Genomic DNA, 12,468 nt, shown 5'->3' with positions numbered 1-12,468 from the left:
TAAATAAATAGCATTTACACATCCCTTGGGTTCACTGCATGAAAGCAAGATGGGAATAAAGTTAAGAGCAGAGTCCACTTTTGGAGTACTGCAATGGCTTCAGGTGAGGCAGAGACTGAGGGTGATTCCTCCTTCCCTGCTTCACAACAGCTTAGGCACTGCAGAAATCATGCAATCCAAAATGAGAACATTACTTTTGTACGTATTCCTTCAAAAAATAAAAAAGATTAAAGAGTCCAGAACTCTGACATTGCTTTTCCAACTGTTCAACAATGCGTTAATCAATCGGTTTTTGTTTTTAGAGCAGTTTTTATTCACGTCCAGTAGAACCTGAGGAGGTTTTGTAGGTGGAGGAAGGCACTTATGATGCAACCTTGCAGCATTTTCAGGGACAGAGGGACTGCAGAAAGACGTTGTCTTTCTGCTACTGCACGAGGAACCTTCAGAACAGTTTCCAGAAGCATAATGACTGATAAGGCAGGAAGATCCAGATGGAGTGGAGGGGTACTGATGAAAGGTCAGAACCGAGAGATTTATGCAGATAAAATAATGCATGAACTGCCAGGCTACCCTGGCTCCTCATAAATCTTCTATGCTTCAAGTCCTCTTGTAGGCAACCACGAGGTGCTGTTCCCAGAAATGGAAGGGTGTGGTTTCAAAGTATTCAAAGTTCAAGGCAGGTGGTTTCCCAGCAGGAATGCCCCTTCCCTCCCCAGAAGAACAGTGAAGTTACTGAGGACATGGATAAGGAAGGGATGCTATTTTTTAGGGGATGCTGTTTTTCAGAGGTGTCCAAAGGAACCTTGACTGCAACAAGCTCCTTTCCCATTCAAAGGGGTGAGTATGAGGATACTGCTGTAATCACTTCAGTATCACACCCACCTTCCCTGCAGGCACCCACAACCAAATGCAGACCCTGCAAGCGCTGGAGTCCTTGTGCTCACTGCAGACAGCGTTAACCAGAGCTGTTATTCACTACACACAATTGTTAACAAACATTTTTTTCAGGTAATGTTAACTGTCCAGTCCACAACATATTATAGGTTCTTATACTGCTGTGTCAGCAGTTTGCTGGCTACTTTTGCCCCAGTTTGTCAGCATTACCATATTGTTTTGCCCGATAATTGATTACAATCACAAGACATTCAGGGACACTGGGTCAGGAAAACTTCGGGATCAGGAGGACTTATGGGTGGGGAAGAGAAGGCTACATTTTATTATTTCATCCCCCAAACGCCTATCTGAGGAAAACAGCAAATGCTTCTTCAGTCAGCTTGCTTCTGAACACCTTCTTATTCAAACCCCCAGGCTCGTTGTAGCCTGAAAAGAGCAAAGGATCTTTTTCTTTGTAGCTACAATTAGTTTCTAGGCTAGGACAGACAGCTTCCTGCCACGGTGGTTCTTCTGCAGCCTGACTTCAAAAAGAATCCTTTCCCTACTGACCTTTCTTCCTTTTGCGAGACCCACACCCCAATTAACAACCCATCAGCATGGAAGGAGACAATGGGGAATTAAGGGAATGAGCCAAGGGATGGTTTATTACAGAGCTGGTGGGCATCTAAGGAGGATGCTGGACCCTACAAGGAAACACTAGTACTCATTTACAAACAGAACTCAGCATTTTTATTCTTTGATTGACTTCCTGCCAGTTTTGATATTTGCTACCACCAGAGAAGAGCGTAAAAACACAGTACAACATTGTTAACCAGTTAGGAAGGCTGGAAGGGAAAGCAAATCCCGGTACAATAGCAAGTGGCTTGGTGGAGTTTATAATTAAGATTTTTTTTTTTTTTTAACGGATCAGCAATGAAGCAATAAATATGCTGCTGCAACTGAACCAACAACAGGACTTTCACTAAGTTTGTGGTTTATTGCATTACAGTTTAAAACTAAATGTTATCCATCATCATACATTCACCGACCAGGTAAATGACACTTTTTCATGTGTTATATGCTAAACGGCTAAAATTAAGCAGTAGCTGAACTAGACTAGGACTAGTAGAGGTAGATATTGAATGGGCAGTGCCAGGCAGAAATATTTTGTAAAAGTACTTTTTTGTGTCTCATTATGAACAATTAACAGGTGTAACACTTTCAATTAAAACAAACATCTTAGGGAAGCTATTCTAAGATGCTTTGGATTTTTCAGTAATATTTCTCTTGCAATATTCTTATAAACCCTTTGATATGGTCCCTTGTAAACTGGACAATCTTTGTCCCCCACATTTTCTGCCACGATTTATGTGAATACTAACATACAAAGCTAGAATCTTTGTGAACATACTACTCTTTGCTTGTACCACTCTAAAAGTAATATACATTTACAGCTTCCTTGGCATGGGAAGACAGCATTTATAGTATTTACAGCTTCAGTCATCTTTCTAGTAGTTAAAAAGCTATTTTATATTTAATCTAAAATGGGATTTTTATTATGCCACCTCATTATAATTCACTTCAGTCTCCTTTTGCTCTATCAGTTGCTCCTTGCCATTCTCACTGCTGACTATGTGTATGCTCCTGGGAAGAAGAGTCTCTGCCTGACACAGCCATTAGAACTGGTGTTTGCAGTCTGCAGCTTTAATTCCAGGAAATAAAGTCATGACAGCACGACCACAGGTTTTGTAAAAGAATACACCCTTCACTCCTCACCATATCACAGAACAGTTCACTACTGGAATGCTCCTGGAAGCAAGAGTCTTTCCCCAAGCTCAGCAATCATTTTCCTCCATCTGGAACTTCAGCTTTCATTAAAGAGCTTAAAGACTTCTCAATTCAATTACTAATAGACTGTCTAAATATACTACATTTGCACTGTTTTCCTGCACAGAATCCTAAAGCAGTGTGTTATCACACAAGCATAACTCTTACTTCCACACAGTTCAAGCTATTATAAATTACCACGTAGGTCCAAAGGGCATTTTTAAAGCAAAATTCCTTAGGGAAAAAGATTTCAAAGCTAGTTACCCTGTACAGAACACTTAGAAACTAACAGTCAAAGCAATCAGAAAAAGGGAAAAATAAGATTTTAATTTAGGTGTATTGAGCTGGATTATGATATCCAGTGGTTTTGTTGGCATGAGTGGCACACGTTCAAAGCACAACTGTGGCGACACAATGTGATCACTGCAGGAACGATGGCACCGCTGCTCCAACCCTCAAAAGGCATCACGTTAAACAAATATCTTCAGTGTTCTTATTTGAACTTGCTCACGTGATGCTGCAATTGTATTTGTGCCTCTGGCTTCTCAGGCCTGATCTCACCCTAACCTCACCTGTGTTTTCTTCTAGGAAGACACTGACAATTCAATCTGGCTGAAGGAAGGTGCGGCACCAGCTTCCAGGATCTACTGTTACAGCTGTAGCTCCTCCAGACCTGGCAAACCCATATGTTAAAGGAAGATTTAACAGGATAATTACACACACCTCACCTCCCTAGAGAGCCCCCTGGGAAATGTGGAATTTTTTCTCCATGCCAGGGGAAAAACTGAGTGGCAAACTTCCTTCCTGACCCAGCAGACATCAGGACATGACTCCTCCCCTATGACCACAGAAGTACCAATACCTCTACTGAAAGAAACCACCATAAATGCAGAAGAATATAGAAGCTTTTAAGGCATTTAAGATGCAAAGGAATGAGTTGCTGAATAGATAACTTTGAGACAACTTTACCTGTTTGTTCACATGCATGCCTGTATGCTCTGGTCTCCACAGGGAGGAAGCGAGTACCTCACGCACCATCATGGGGCGAATGACCACTCTCAGCTACTTACAATTTTGGCCCACTTCTGACTCTGGCATTGCTTCATGCAACATACATTTGCACCATCTACAGTCTCTCATCTAGGGAAAAGTCTGTTGTTTGAATTCCCACCCCCCAGGAGATATCCACAGCATGTCAGCACCAGTGGCTCCCCTGATGGTGAAAGCATCTTTCTCCAGTGAAAATCATGCATCAAAACAAATCATGACTCATGAGTAAGCCAACACTCTGCCCATGTATGCAATCCCTGCTCACCTGCGTTGTCAGCCAAGCATCAATAATTACAATTTTGGATCTCAGCATGAAAAGGAAAGCTTTCACTGCAGCACAACACTCTGTGCTACCACTTCACAAGACTCATTGCATTGGATTGTAACTTCATTTCCAGCTCTTAAAACTCTTCCTCAGAAGCTAGCCTTGCATCTAACAGGAGAGATACAAAGATGAAGGAATAACAATTCCTTTGCCAATTAAAGAACTTTTGTCTTTAGGTGAACTCTTGGCTTAGTTTTCTTTCCTGGGATTGCAGTCTTCTGGAAGGGAATGAGGAACCTCTTTAATCCAAAAGCATCATCTCTGAAGCACTAATAGATGGCTTCAAGCAAGGTTATGAAGTAGTATCCTTGGGGAAAAATCACAATGGATGTGTAGATGGAGGCTTCTGGAAGGCCCACTGAAATATCCTTTTCCACATTTGCATAATGACAGATAACAAGTAACTTCTTGATTCTAGTTCATCCGTTTCAACACAAAAACAGGCAGTGAAAAAGTAAAAGAAATAATCCCATTTATAGGCAGCACCCAAAAAACAGTATTTGGAAAAACAGAATTTGCTTGATGCAATTCACAATCTGTTAAGAGTGAACACTCATCTGCCTCCAGCTAAGCATCAGAAGCCAAGGGAACGGCAGCAATACTCAGAGGCAAGGCCAAAAGCTCGTAGCTTGTGTAGGCAAGACTGAACCATCTTCAGTAGTTGCAGAAGACATGCAGTCCAAGTATCTCAGGCTGCAGAAATGACTGAGATTAAGACATACATACCAGACTCAAGTAAAGGCTCTGTAGGTATTCTAGTCCCTAAAAGCCCAGCAGGTTAAATATACAAATACAGCAACACAACTTACATTTCCGACAGAAACTACACTGCAAACATACACAAGGATAGTCTAACCATGAAAAGAAGGTGGAGCTGAATATACAACAAAAATCTGTTCTTCTGACAGTTAAAAAACTACAAATCCCAATAAGTCTTCCAGGATTTCTTAACTGTACATGTCAATATCGCTGAATCCCATGATGTGGAAGAGGAAGGCTGTGTCTCCACACGACAGATACTCTGTAACTCAACTTCTGCAGCAAAGAAGGCACTCACTTTGTAAGCTGTAGTTTATTTCTGCTCTGTTTTATATGATGAACCTACAAAAGAAAACATTTGAGCACTTATCTATATTATTAACACAGTAGACTCGTAGATTGAAGCTTGACTTGGAAAACAAAATTCAACCTAACATCGGTGGAACTTAAAAGCCAAGTAACAAAGCATTCTGTGTTATAGGACTTCCCAGACATTCAGTATTTACATATAATGCATTTGCATTTTATACTTGATGACCACCCATCAGGAGTGACATTGTTAGCATGACTGGACAGCACAGTAAGCCAACCCTGAGCTGCACTCTAGCAAACCCATTCATTTTCAAAGTACAACATAGATTGGTTTAAATATTCACACAATTGTTTTTCAAAACATTTTATTGCATTATATTTGGTACCTTATGTTTGACAAAGGAAATTACATTTGTAACTGCAGGAATAAGAAGCTGGTCTGTTATTGAAAAAAAATTTTGGGCCCCTTAAAAGTTACAAAGTCTTGGGCTTGCCTGAAACAACTGAGCAAGAAATATATTCTTAAGAAATGTAGGGCTTCAAGTATTACAAACCTGTGACACTGTGGAAAAGTTCCAGAGGTATCTAAACTGCAGCACTTTTTTATTTTTTTTTTTTTCTGCATAACATGAACAAGGCCTGCTGAGGTTTTAATCTATTAGTCTCTTGATCAGTCAAAATGGTAGTCAGGAGTTTTCCTCTTTGCAACTTCAAGCCATAGTATGTTCTCATTTTGTTTTCACTCTACGTGAAAAATGCATGCGATCTTTCTAATTAGTTGGTGCCACATCACAGTGCATAATTTTTATTTGGTTCTTGCATTACAGTTTTAAAAAGTTTGGCCAACCCACGCTGACAAGTTCATCTCAAGAACAGCAACGTTGATTCCTCCCTCTCCCCCTGCCCCCCCCAAGTTTAATCCCAAGAGAGACCGTTTTAACTGGTTCCTTCAGTTAAAAACTGTGGTGCAAGAACATCAAACCGATCGTGTACAGTGAATTTCAGAGACACAACAAGCTTATTGAACACACTATGTTTCTTAATTCTGCTTGATATCCTGTATGTCCAAGCACCCCCAACACAGCACGTATGTTGCAGGTTTCTCTGTATATTCTGATTCGCATTGCATACTTCCTATGGACACAATCATCCCCCGTATCAAAATCAGTCAGATGCTAAAGCCCCATCAACTCTTTGTGCTCAGTGAAAGAATCCAGTGCTAAAACAGCAGTTTTGCTGTCTGAGATAACAGTAATCTCACAAGACAAATTTAAAGTTAATATTTCTGCCACACACCTGCTCTGAGGGACACATACCCCTTCAGGTCTCATATAAATTAGTTTAAAAACATGGGTGGGTAGGTAGGTAGGGAGAAGGGTTTTTTTTTTTTTTTCCTTTTTCAATTTTAGCAGCTTTTAATTTTTAAGAAACCGAACAACCTATAACCAGTAATATGTTAGATATTTTATATATATATTTGTCAGCAGGATAAAAAAAAAAGTAAAACTATTTGAAGGCAACCAGGTTGGTTTTTTTTTCTCCTTCTGTTCTTTTGTGTAAGTTAGAACAATTCAGCAGGTGCGTGACAAAAATATTATACACCAGATATGGTCCAACGTCATTTTTTTCCAATAAAGTTGTTCATATTTCATTGGCCAGTTCTTCAGGTTCTGCAGAGCTATCTCCATTAACTGTGATCTTCATATCCTCTTCATATCCAGGGGGCATGAAAGCCAAAGCATAAGGGAAAAGCTTATGACAATTTGCTCTGTAAGTTTCAGATGCTTCTTTACAGTCTCCAAGGCTACCGTCACATAAAGCTTCTAATACCTCCATACAAGTCTAATTAAAGAGAAAAATAAAGAAGGGTTATGTTTTTTTTAAACATTCAGCTGAACACTCACAAACCAGAAACGCAATACTACAAAGAAAACAAACTCCGAGTATTTTTTACAGGTTTCAAACAGCAGTTTTGCTGCATGAGAGAAGAGCAAACTCACAAGACAAGTTTAAAGTAGTATTTCTGCCACACACCTGTTCTGAGGGCTACACATCCCTATTCAACATCAAATGCCATTTTAATTGGACACAGCATGAAATACAGGGTAGTCTGATTTAAAGAATGCAATTTAAAAAGAGATCTGAAAACCAGCTAGAAATCTTGACTGGAAAATGAAAATACTCATTTGTCACCTGTTCCTTTTCTTCCTAAAAAAAATTTTTTTCTTACTAGTTGGCAACCAAGAACCCCACCAGTTGGGGGATACACTGACTGTTTCAACAATACATAATGTACCTTTAGTGTTTGCAAATAAAACAATGAATACAGAACATATACTATAATTTCCTAGTAATGACTTCTGTGAACTGTGGAATATAAATAAGATGTGAAAACAGCATTAGCTGAATAACCATAATTAGATGTGAAAACATTTCTGGTAGGGAAAACCCCCCACATTTTAACACTTAAGGTCATGTGAGTCGCTGAAGTGTGCCTGTAACTAGTGAATCAAATCAAAGTACTCTGATATTACCACATCCTTCAGATATATGCAGTTTCCTATCCATTTTTATTCATGATTTAGAAGAGAAAAAGGAGATTTCCCGTGTTTGTTTTTTTTCCAACCTGCACTGCAAACATCAGAAACCAACCTACTGAGCCTCACTAAAGCCTGTCAGCATTTAACATCTGCCTGTGCTGTGTGTGCAAGCATTAGCACACCAAGTCAGTCTTTTCCCACTCCTATGACATTTGGTATAGCTTTCATTTCTTCTGTGTACTGAGATTAACTGCTCTGTCCTCCTGCTGTGGGGTTATGAAGTTCTCTTCAACAACCCCTTTTGCTCACATTTGCTCTTTGCTGGTCTTTACTAAAATGAAATGTAATAAATTTGATCTCATTGCACACATAAATGCCTTTCAGCAAATGCCCTGATTCTCAATTTTTAGGGCACTTTCAATTTCCCTTCTAAAAGTTCAGCAGAACTCCAACTCTTACTTTATGTTGGCACCCAGAATTCACCATTTTCAGTTTTATCACAATGCAGCATACAGCATGTCTATATGCTCTGAGTTGCTAAATGCTTCCTCTAGTCCTACCAAGTTAACACCTCCACAATGACCAGGCATTTTTTATTACATTTTAATCTCTCCCCAGTCCAATTTCCAGAATCCCACTCCCAGGCAAAAAACAGCAAAAAGAAGGCCGTTAACACTAAATTAATTTTTGTTTTCTAAATCTATTGATAATCTGGCTTAAGCTCTTTGAGATCACTCAAATAGTAAAGAAAAAAATGCTATCCCAAAAAACAACACCCAAACAAGACAAGTTTATGAAAACTGCTAAATATGTACTTAGGATTTAAAACACACAAGTTTGTGTCCCATACCAATCAGCTAGGGTAGAGAAAGGATCTGAATCTTTAACATCCTAAACAAGTTTATAAATCTCAACAATTTGCCTTTTATTGTCTCTTTTTCCCCTCTCTGTCTGGTCCAAAAATTCCACTATGAACTTAAAATCCTTCACAAAAAACTTGAAGTTCTATTGAACCCAGTCTATTTCCAAAGAGACTTTTTTTGGAAAATATCGATTTTTGCTCACAGAAGAACAATTTTATAGTAAAGTTCACCAATTTTACTTGCAATACATCTAAAAAAAATTCCTGAGTGCAGAGACAAAGAGGACAATAAAGAAATAAGTTTGCACAGCCTTGCCAAAGAATCTCTCTAATGAAATGTGCTGTACACTATTACATGATACAAAGGAAACAGTTTGTCTGGGATACGGAAATAGTTTAGAAAAAACTTAAAAAAAAAAACCTCAAAGGACATTTTATTCCTTCTCTGTTTTCCCAGGTAAGTATGTGGTCAAAGGAAGAAAAAAGACCATGTTTATTAATTTTTACAAGAAACATATGAAAATACAAAGAAAAATTACCTTTCTAAAATACTGTAAATTGCAAGTAACAACTGACAGTCTTCCCAGATGAACATGGGGCAGTGGTACAGGGAGATTATTCCATGACCACCAGAATGGAGCAAAGATTCAAAATTTGGTAAGCTTTTCATTAAACTACACACTAAGGCTAAAATGTGCATATGCAACTTTTACTAAACCTCAGGTAATTCCCACAGCTTGCAGAAAGTTGACTATGGAAAGCCTTCCCAGAGTCTGGGCCACTCCTAAGTCAATCTTTTTCCTGTGAACAGGCACCCGTGTGACAGCCAAAGCTCAGACAGACTACTGCCTTTTCTTACAGGGGAGCTTAGCATCTTTTGCCATGTGAATTCTCTTGTGTTTAATAAGTTTTCCCACTACCCGTGGCAATAACATGGTTTCTGCTGTTGCTATTTTCATATTATCACAAAACTAAATTAATTTAGAAGTGTGAAAAGGACGTTAAACATTTAAGTTCAGATGAACCTGACACCCCTCCCTCTCCTTACCATAAGGCACAGCAACCATGTCAGCTTCCTCTTACCTCCAACATTTGCATAAAGCTCCCACAGACACACCAGAAATTGTTTACAATTTATTAATATGTTACCTGAAGATTTCTGTTAATAAGGGATTCATCCAGGGTCATTGCCAGCTCCACTGCCCTTTTCTGACTGGAAGGATCTAAATAGTACATCATTTTGGCAGCTACAGGAGGAAAAATAAGATTCATCACCAAGTCGATGACCAAAAGTGTCTTATATACAAACATAAAGTAGATCTAACAGGACTAAGGGGGGGACTGAACTCTCCAGCAGTAGTTCAGAATGGAAACACTTGGAGTACAAAGCTTGACACCTACTCGGGTAGACAAAGCACTAAAACATTCAGCAGACATCAGAAATTAAACAGATAGGGCAGAGAGGTCCAAACATTTGTTACTACAGCAGCATAAAGATAAAATTAAAGAAAACCAGAGACAACTTGGCAATCACGTCAGAAGAACTCAAACCGAGTTCCTGAGGGAAAGATTGTAACATCACCAGGGCTGACACTGAGATACCACTGCCAGGTAATCACAGAAAATACAGAGGTAGGGCAGAACAAGGATAAAGGCAAAGTACCTGATAACCTATGTGGCAGTGAGTCATAATTCTTTTTAAGAAAAGCTTCATTGAAGTTCTTTGGATTAGTTGCTCCAAAAAGCCGATTCATTTCTTGGTTTAACACTGTTCTAACAGCATCAGGCAGATCCTTACTTTCAGATACTGCTCAATTGGAAAAAAGAAGTTAACTGAGGTGGGCACAGGTAATCACAGTAAAATATACTTTACGTATTTAATATTTTTCATGTTTACATTATTAACATAATTGGAAAGGATCTCAAAGGAAGATGCATGAAATTTGAAAAGGTAAATAACTGGATCTGGTTGGAAAAAGCTTAACTATGACAGTTTTCTGATGCTTAGAAAAAGCCAAAGCTTTTTTACACTCATACAGTCCCACCCTTACTAACTAAAAATCTATGAGGCTCAAAGACTGTTGTCATACAAGCCTGTTCTGTATCTAGTTTGTAGCCCCCATCAGAAAGGGTGACCTCTGGGGCAAGCAAAGGGGCAGAATCCGTCCAACCTTTTACCAAAAAGGATAGAATTCAAAGCCTTCTCCTTGCACACTGACACAGGCTGCCAGCAGAAAAGAAAGGTTCCTCACTGTACAGTTTCACTTCTTCACTCCCTCACTCTTTCAGGCTTCACCATACTACTCACAGTCCTGAAAAGACTTACTAATACTGGAATAACTCCTAAATCCAGCTGCAGTCATAACAAACATGCTTAATTTTAGCATGAACCAGTTGTTTAAAGGGTTTTCTAATATGTGTATTAAATATTTTGAATTAATTGTGATAACAGCCTGTAAACTAAAAATCAGTGATTGTTTGCTGGCTCAGCATCACCTGGAAGTGTGTACAGATGAAGTCCTACCAAACAGACACATACCACTGCTGAAGAGATGAATCATACACTCGTGAAGCCAAGGATGACTAGAATCAATAGCAAAGGCTCTCTTCACAGACTGAAGCATCAGAAGGAACTTCTCTGGAAAAAAAAAAAAGTGTTGGGAAATTTCAAAAACCTGTGGTGGGAACACTACACTGTATTATGCAGGAGTATTTAGTGTTTGAAATTGGAATGATCAGAAGAAATCACAGCTGAGTGTACTGCAACAGCTGTTTTTTCTAACATGCATGTATTTAACCAGCGAATTAAGTGAATAATCACCCAATGTTCACACTTTGGTTTGTCACAGACTGCTTGTGGCTGGGGTGTCAGTCCAATGAAAAGTTCTGTGTCTCAAGAGGGACTGGCTCCTCACATCCAACGAATAATTTTTGCTTAAGTTCTAATATACAGCTTTATGAATCACAAATTTCTTGCTCTCATTAGTTTTCTCACCTACCTTTTCGAAAATAAATCTCAAAGGCAAAAAGATGCGTCTCTATTTTGTTCTTCACTAAATTCTTCAGGGGGGTTAAAAATTTAATGGCTTCTTCCAAAGGTGCTTCAACCTACGGATTCAAGGAAGTGACACACAACCAGGTCAAAGTTTAAACCTACTCTATAGCAACAAAAAGTAGCTATTCCTGAAACATCAGAGAGTTACTCTCCTAAGGCAGTGCATAAGATGCTTAGAACCTCTTCTGTTACAAATTCTGCGTATTTTACTCAATATTAGTGTCTAAACATAGAATAAAAAGTCTAAAAATTTGCTTTGTGATGGTTATGAATCACATTTTCCTATAGAGATAAAAGTCTTTGCCTTCTATCACACATCAGTGGTGAACACAGCTGGAGCTGAACCTGCTCTGAAATGGGCAGTAGAGCTGCCCACGACAACCTACACACATAGGCCTGAGGTGACGGTAAATGACTAATAAATGATCATGACATTGTGCTGACTTGAACTTCAGAGGGGTTCCTAAGAGCTGCTGCTACATCGTGGCAACATTCCCAAGCAAGATACAAACAGCAAGCTTGAAGCAAGCAGATATTGACCAAGGTCTCCTGGTCTTACCCAGTGTAATCCAGTAAACGGGCAGCCCGAACACAAATTAATTCTAGGCAAGGATTCTTAATAGGCTCTTCCATCTAGACATTCAGGATTAGTCAAACAACAACTGTCTATTGTCCTTCCTATTTTTGTTTTTATGAACATAAGCCAGTCTCTAAGAAGCAGATAAATTTGTTGTGTGTCAGTAACAACTTAGTAATGTTGAAGTGATACACTTGATGGTAAATAACTGAGTTGAAGACAAGGACGGACACCTTCCTGCTAAACATACACTACAGCACCTTCCATAAAAACAACTGCATCATTTCC

General features: G+C 39.1%; 1 protein-coding gene across 1 annotated transcript in view; it reads right to left on the bottom strand.

The window, feature by feature from the left end:
• Positions 1-5,494: 5,494 nt before the first annotated feature.
• NAA15 (N-alpha-acetyltransferase 15, NatA auxiliary subunit) overlaps positions 5,495-12,468 on the bottom strand; it is a 38,324-nt gene continuing 31,350 nt past the window's right edge. Inside the window, exons 16-20 of the mRNA XM_032685899.1 lie at positions 11,548-11,656; positions 11,088-11,186; positions 10,212-10,355; positions 9,698-9,795; positions 5,495-6,988 (exon numbers count right to left, since the gene is read on the bottom strand). Coding sequence (XP_032541790.1) covers positions 6,788-6,988; positions 9,698-9,795; positions 10,212-10,355; positions 11,088-11,186; positions 11,548-11,656 — 651 coding nt within the window. The 3' untranslated portion in view covers positions 5,495-6,787. The remainder of the gene's footprint in view (positions 6,989-9,697; positions 9,796-10,211; positions 10,356-11,087; positions 11,187-11,547; positions 11,657-12,468) is intronic.

The sequence above is a fragment of the Chiroxiphia lanceolata genome, chromosome 4, assembly GCF_009829145.1.
Source record: "Chiroxiphia lanceolata isolate bChiLan1 chromosome 4, bChiLan1.pri, whole genome shotgun sequence".
Classification (NCBI taxonomy): Eukaryota; Metazoa; Chordata; class Aves; order Passeriformes; family Pipridae; genus Chiroxiphia; species Chiroxiphia lanceolata.
The sequence above is the reverse complement of the archived record's forward strand: the minus strand, read 5'-3'. Positions and strand labels throughout refer to the sequence as shown.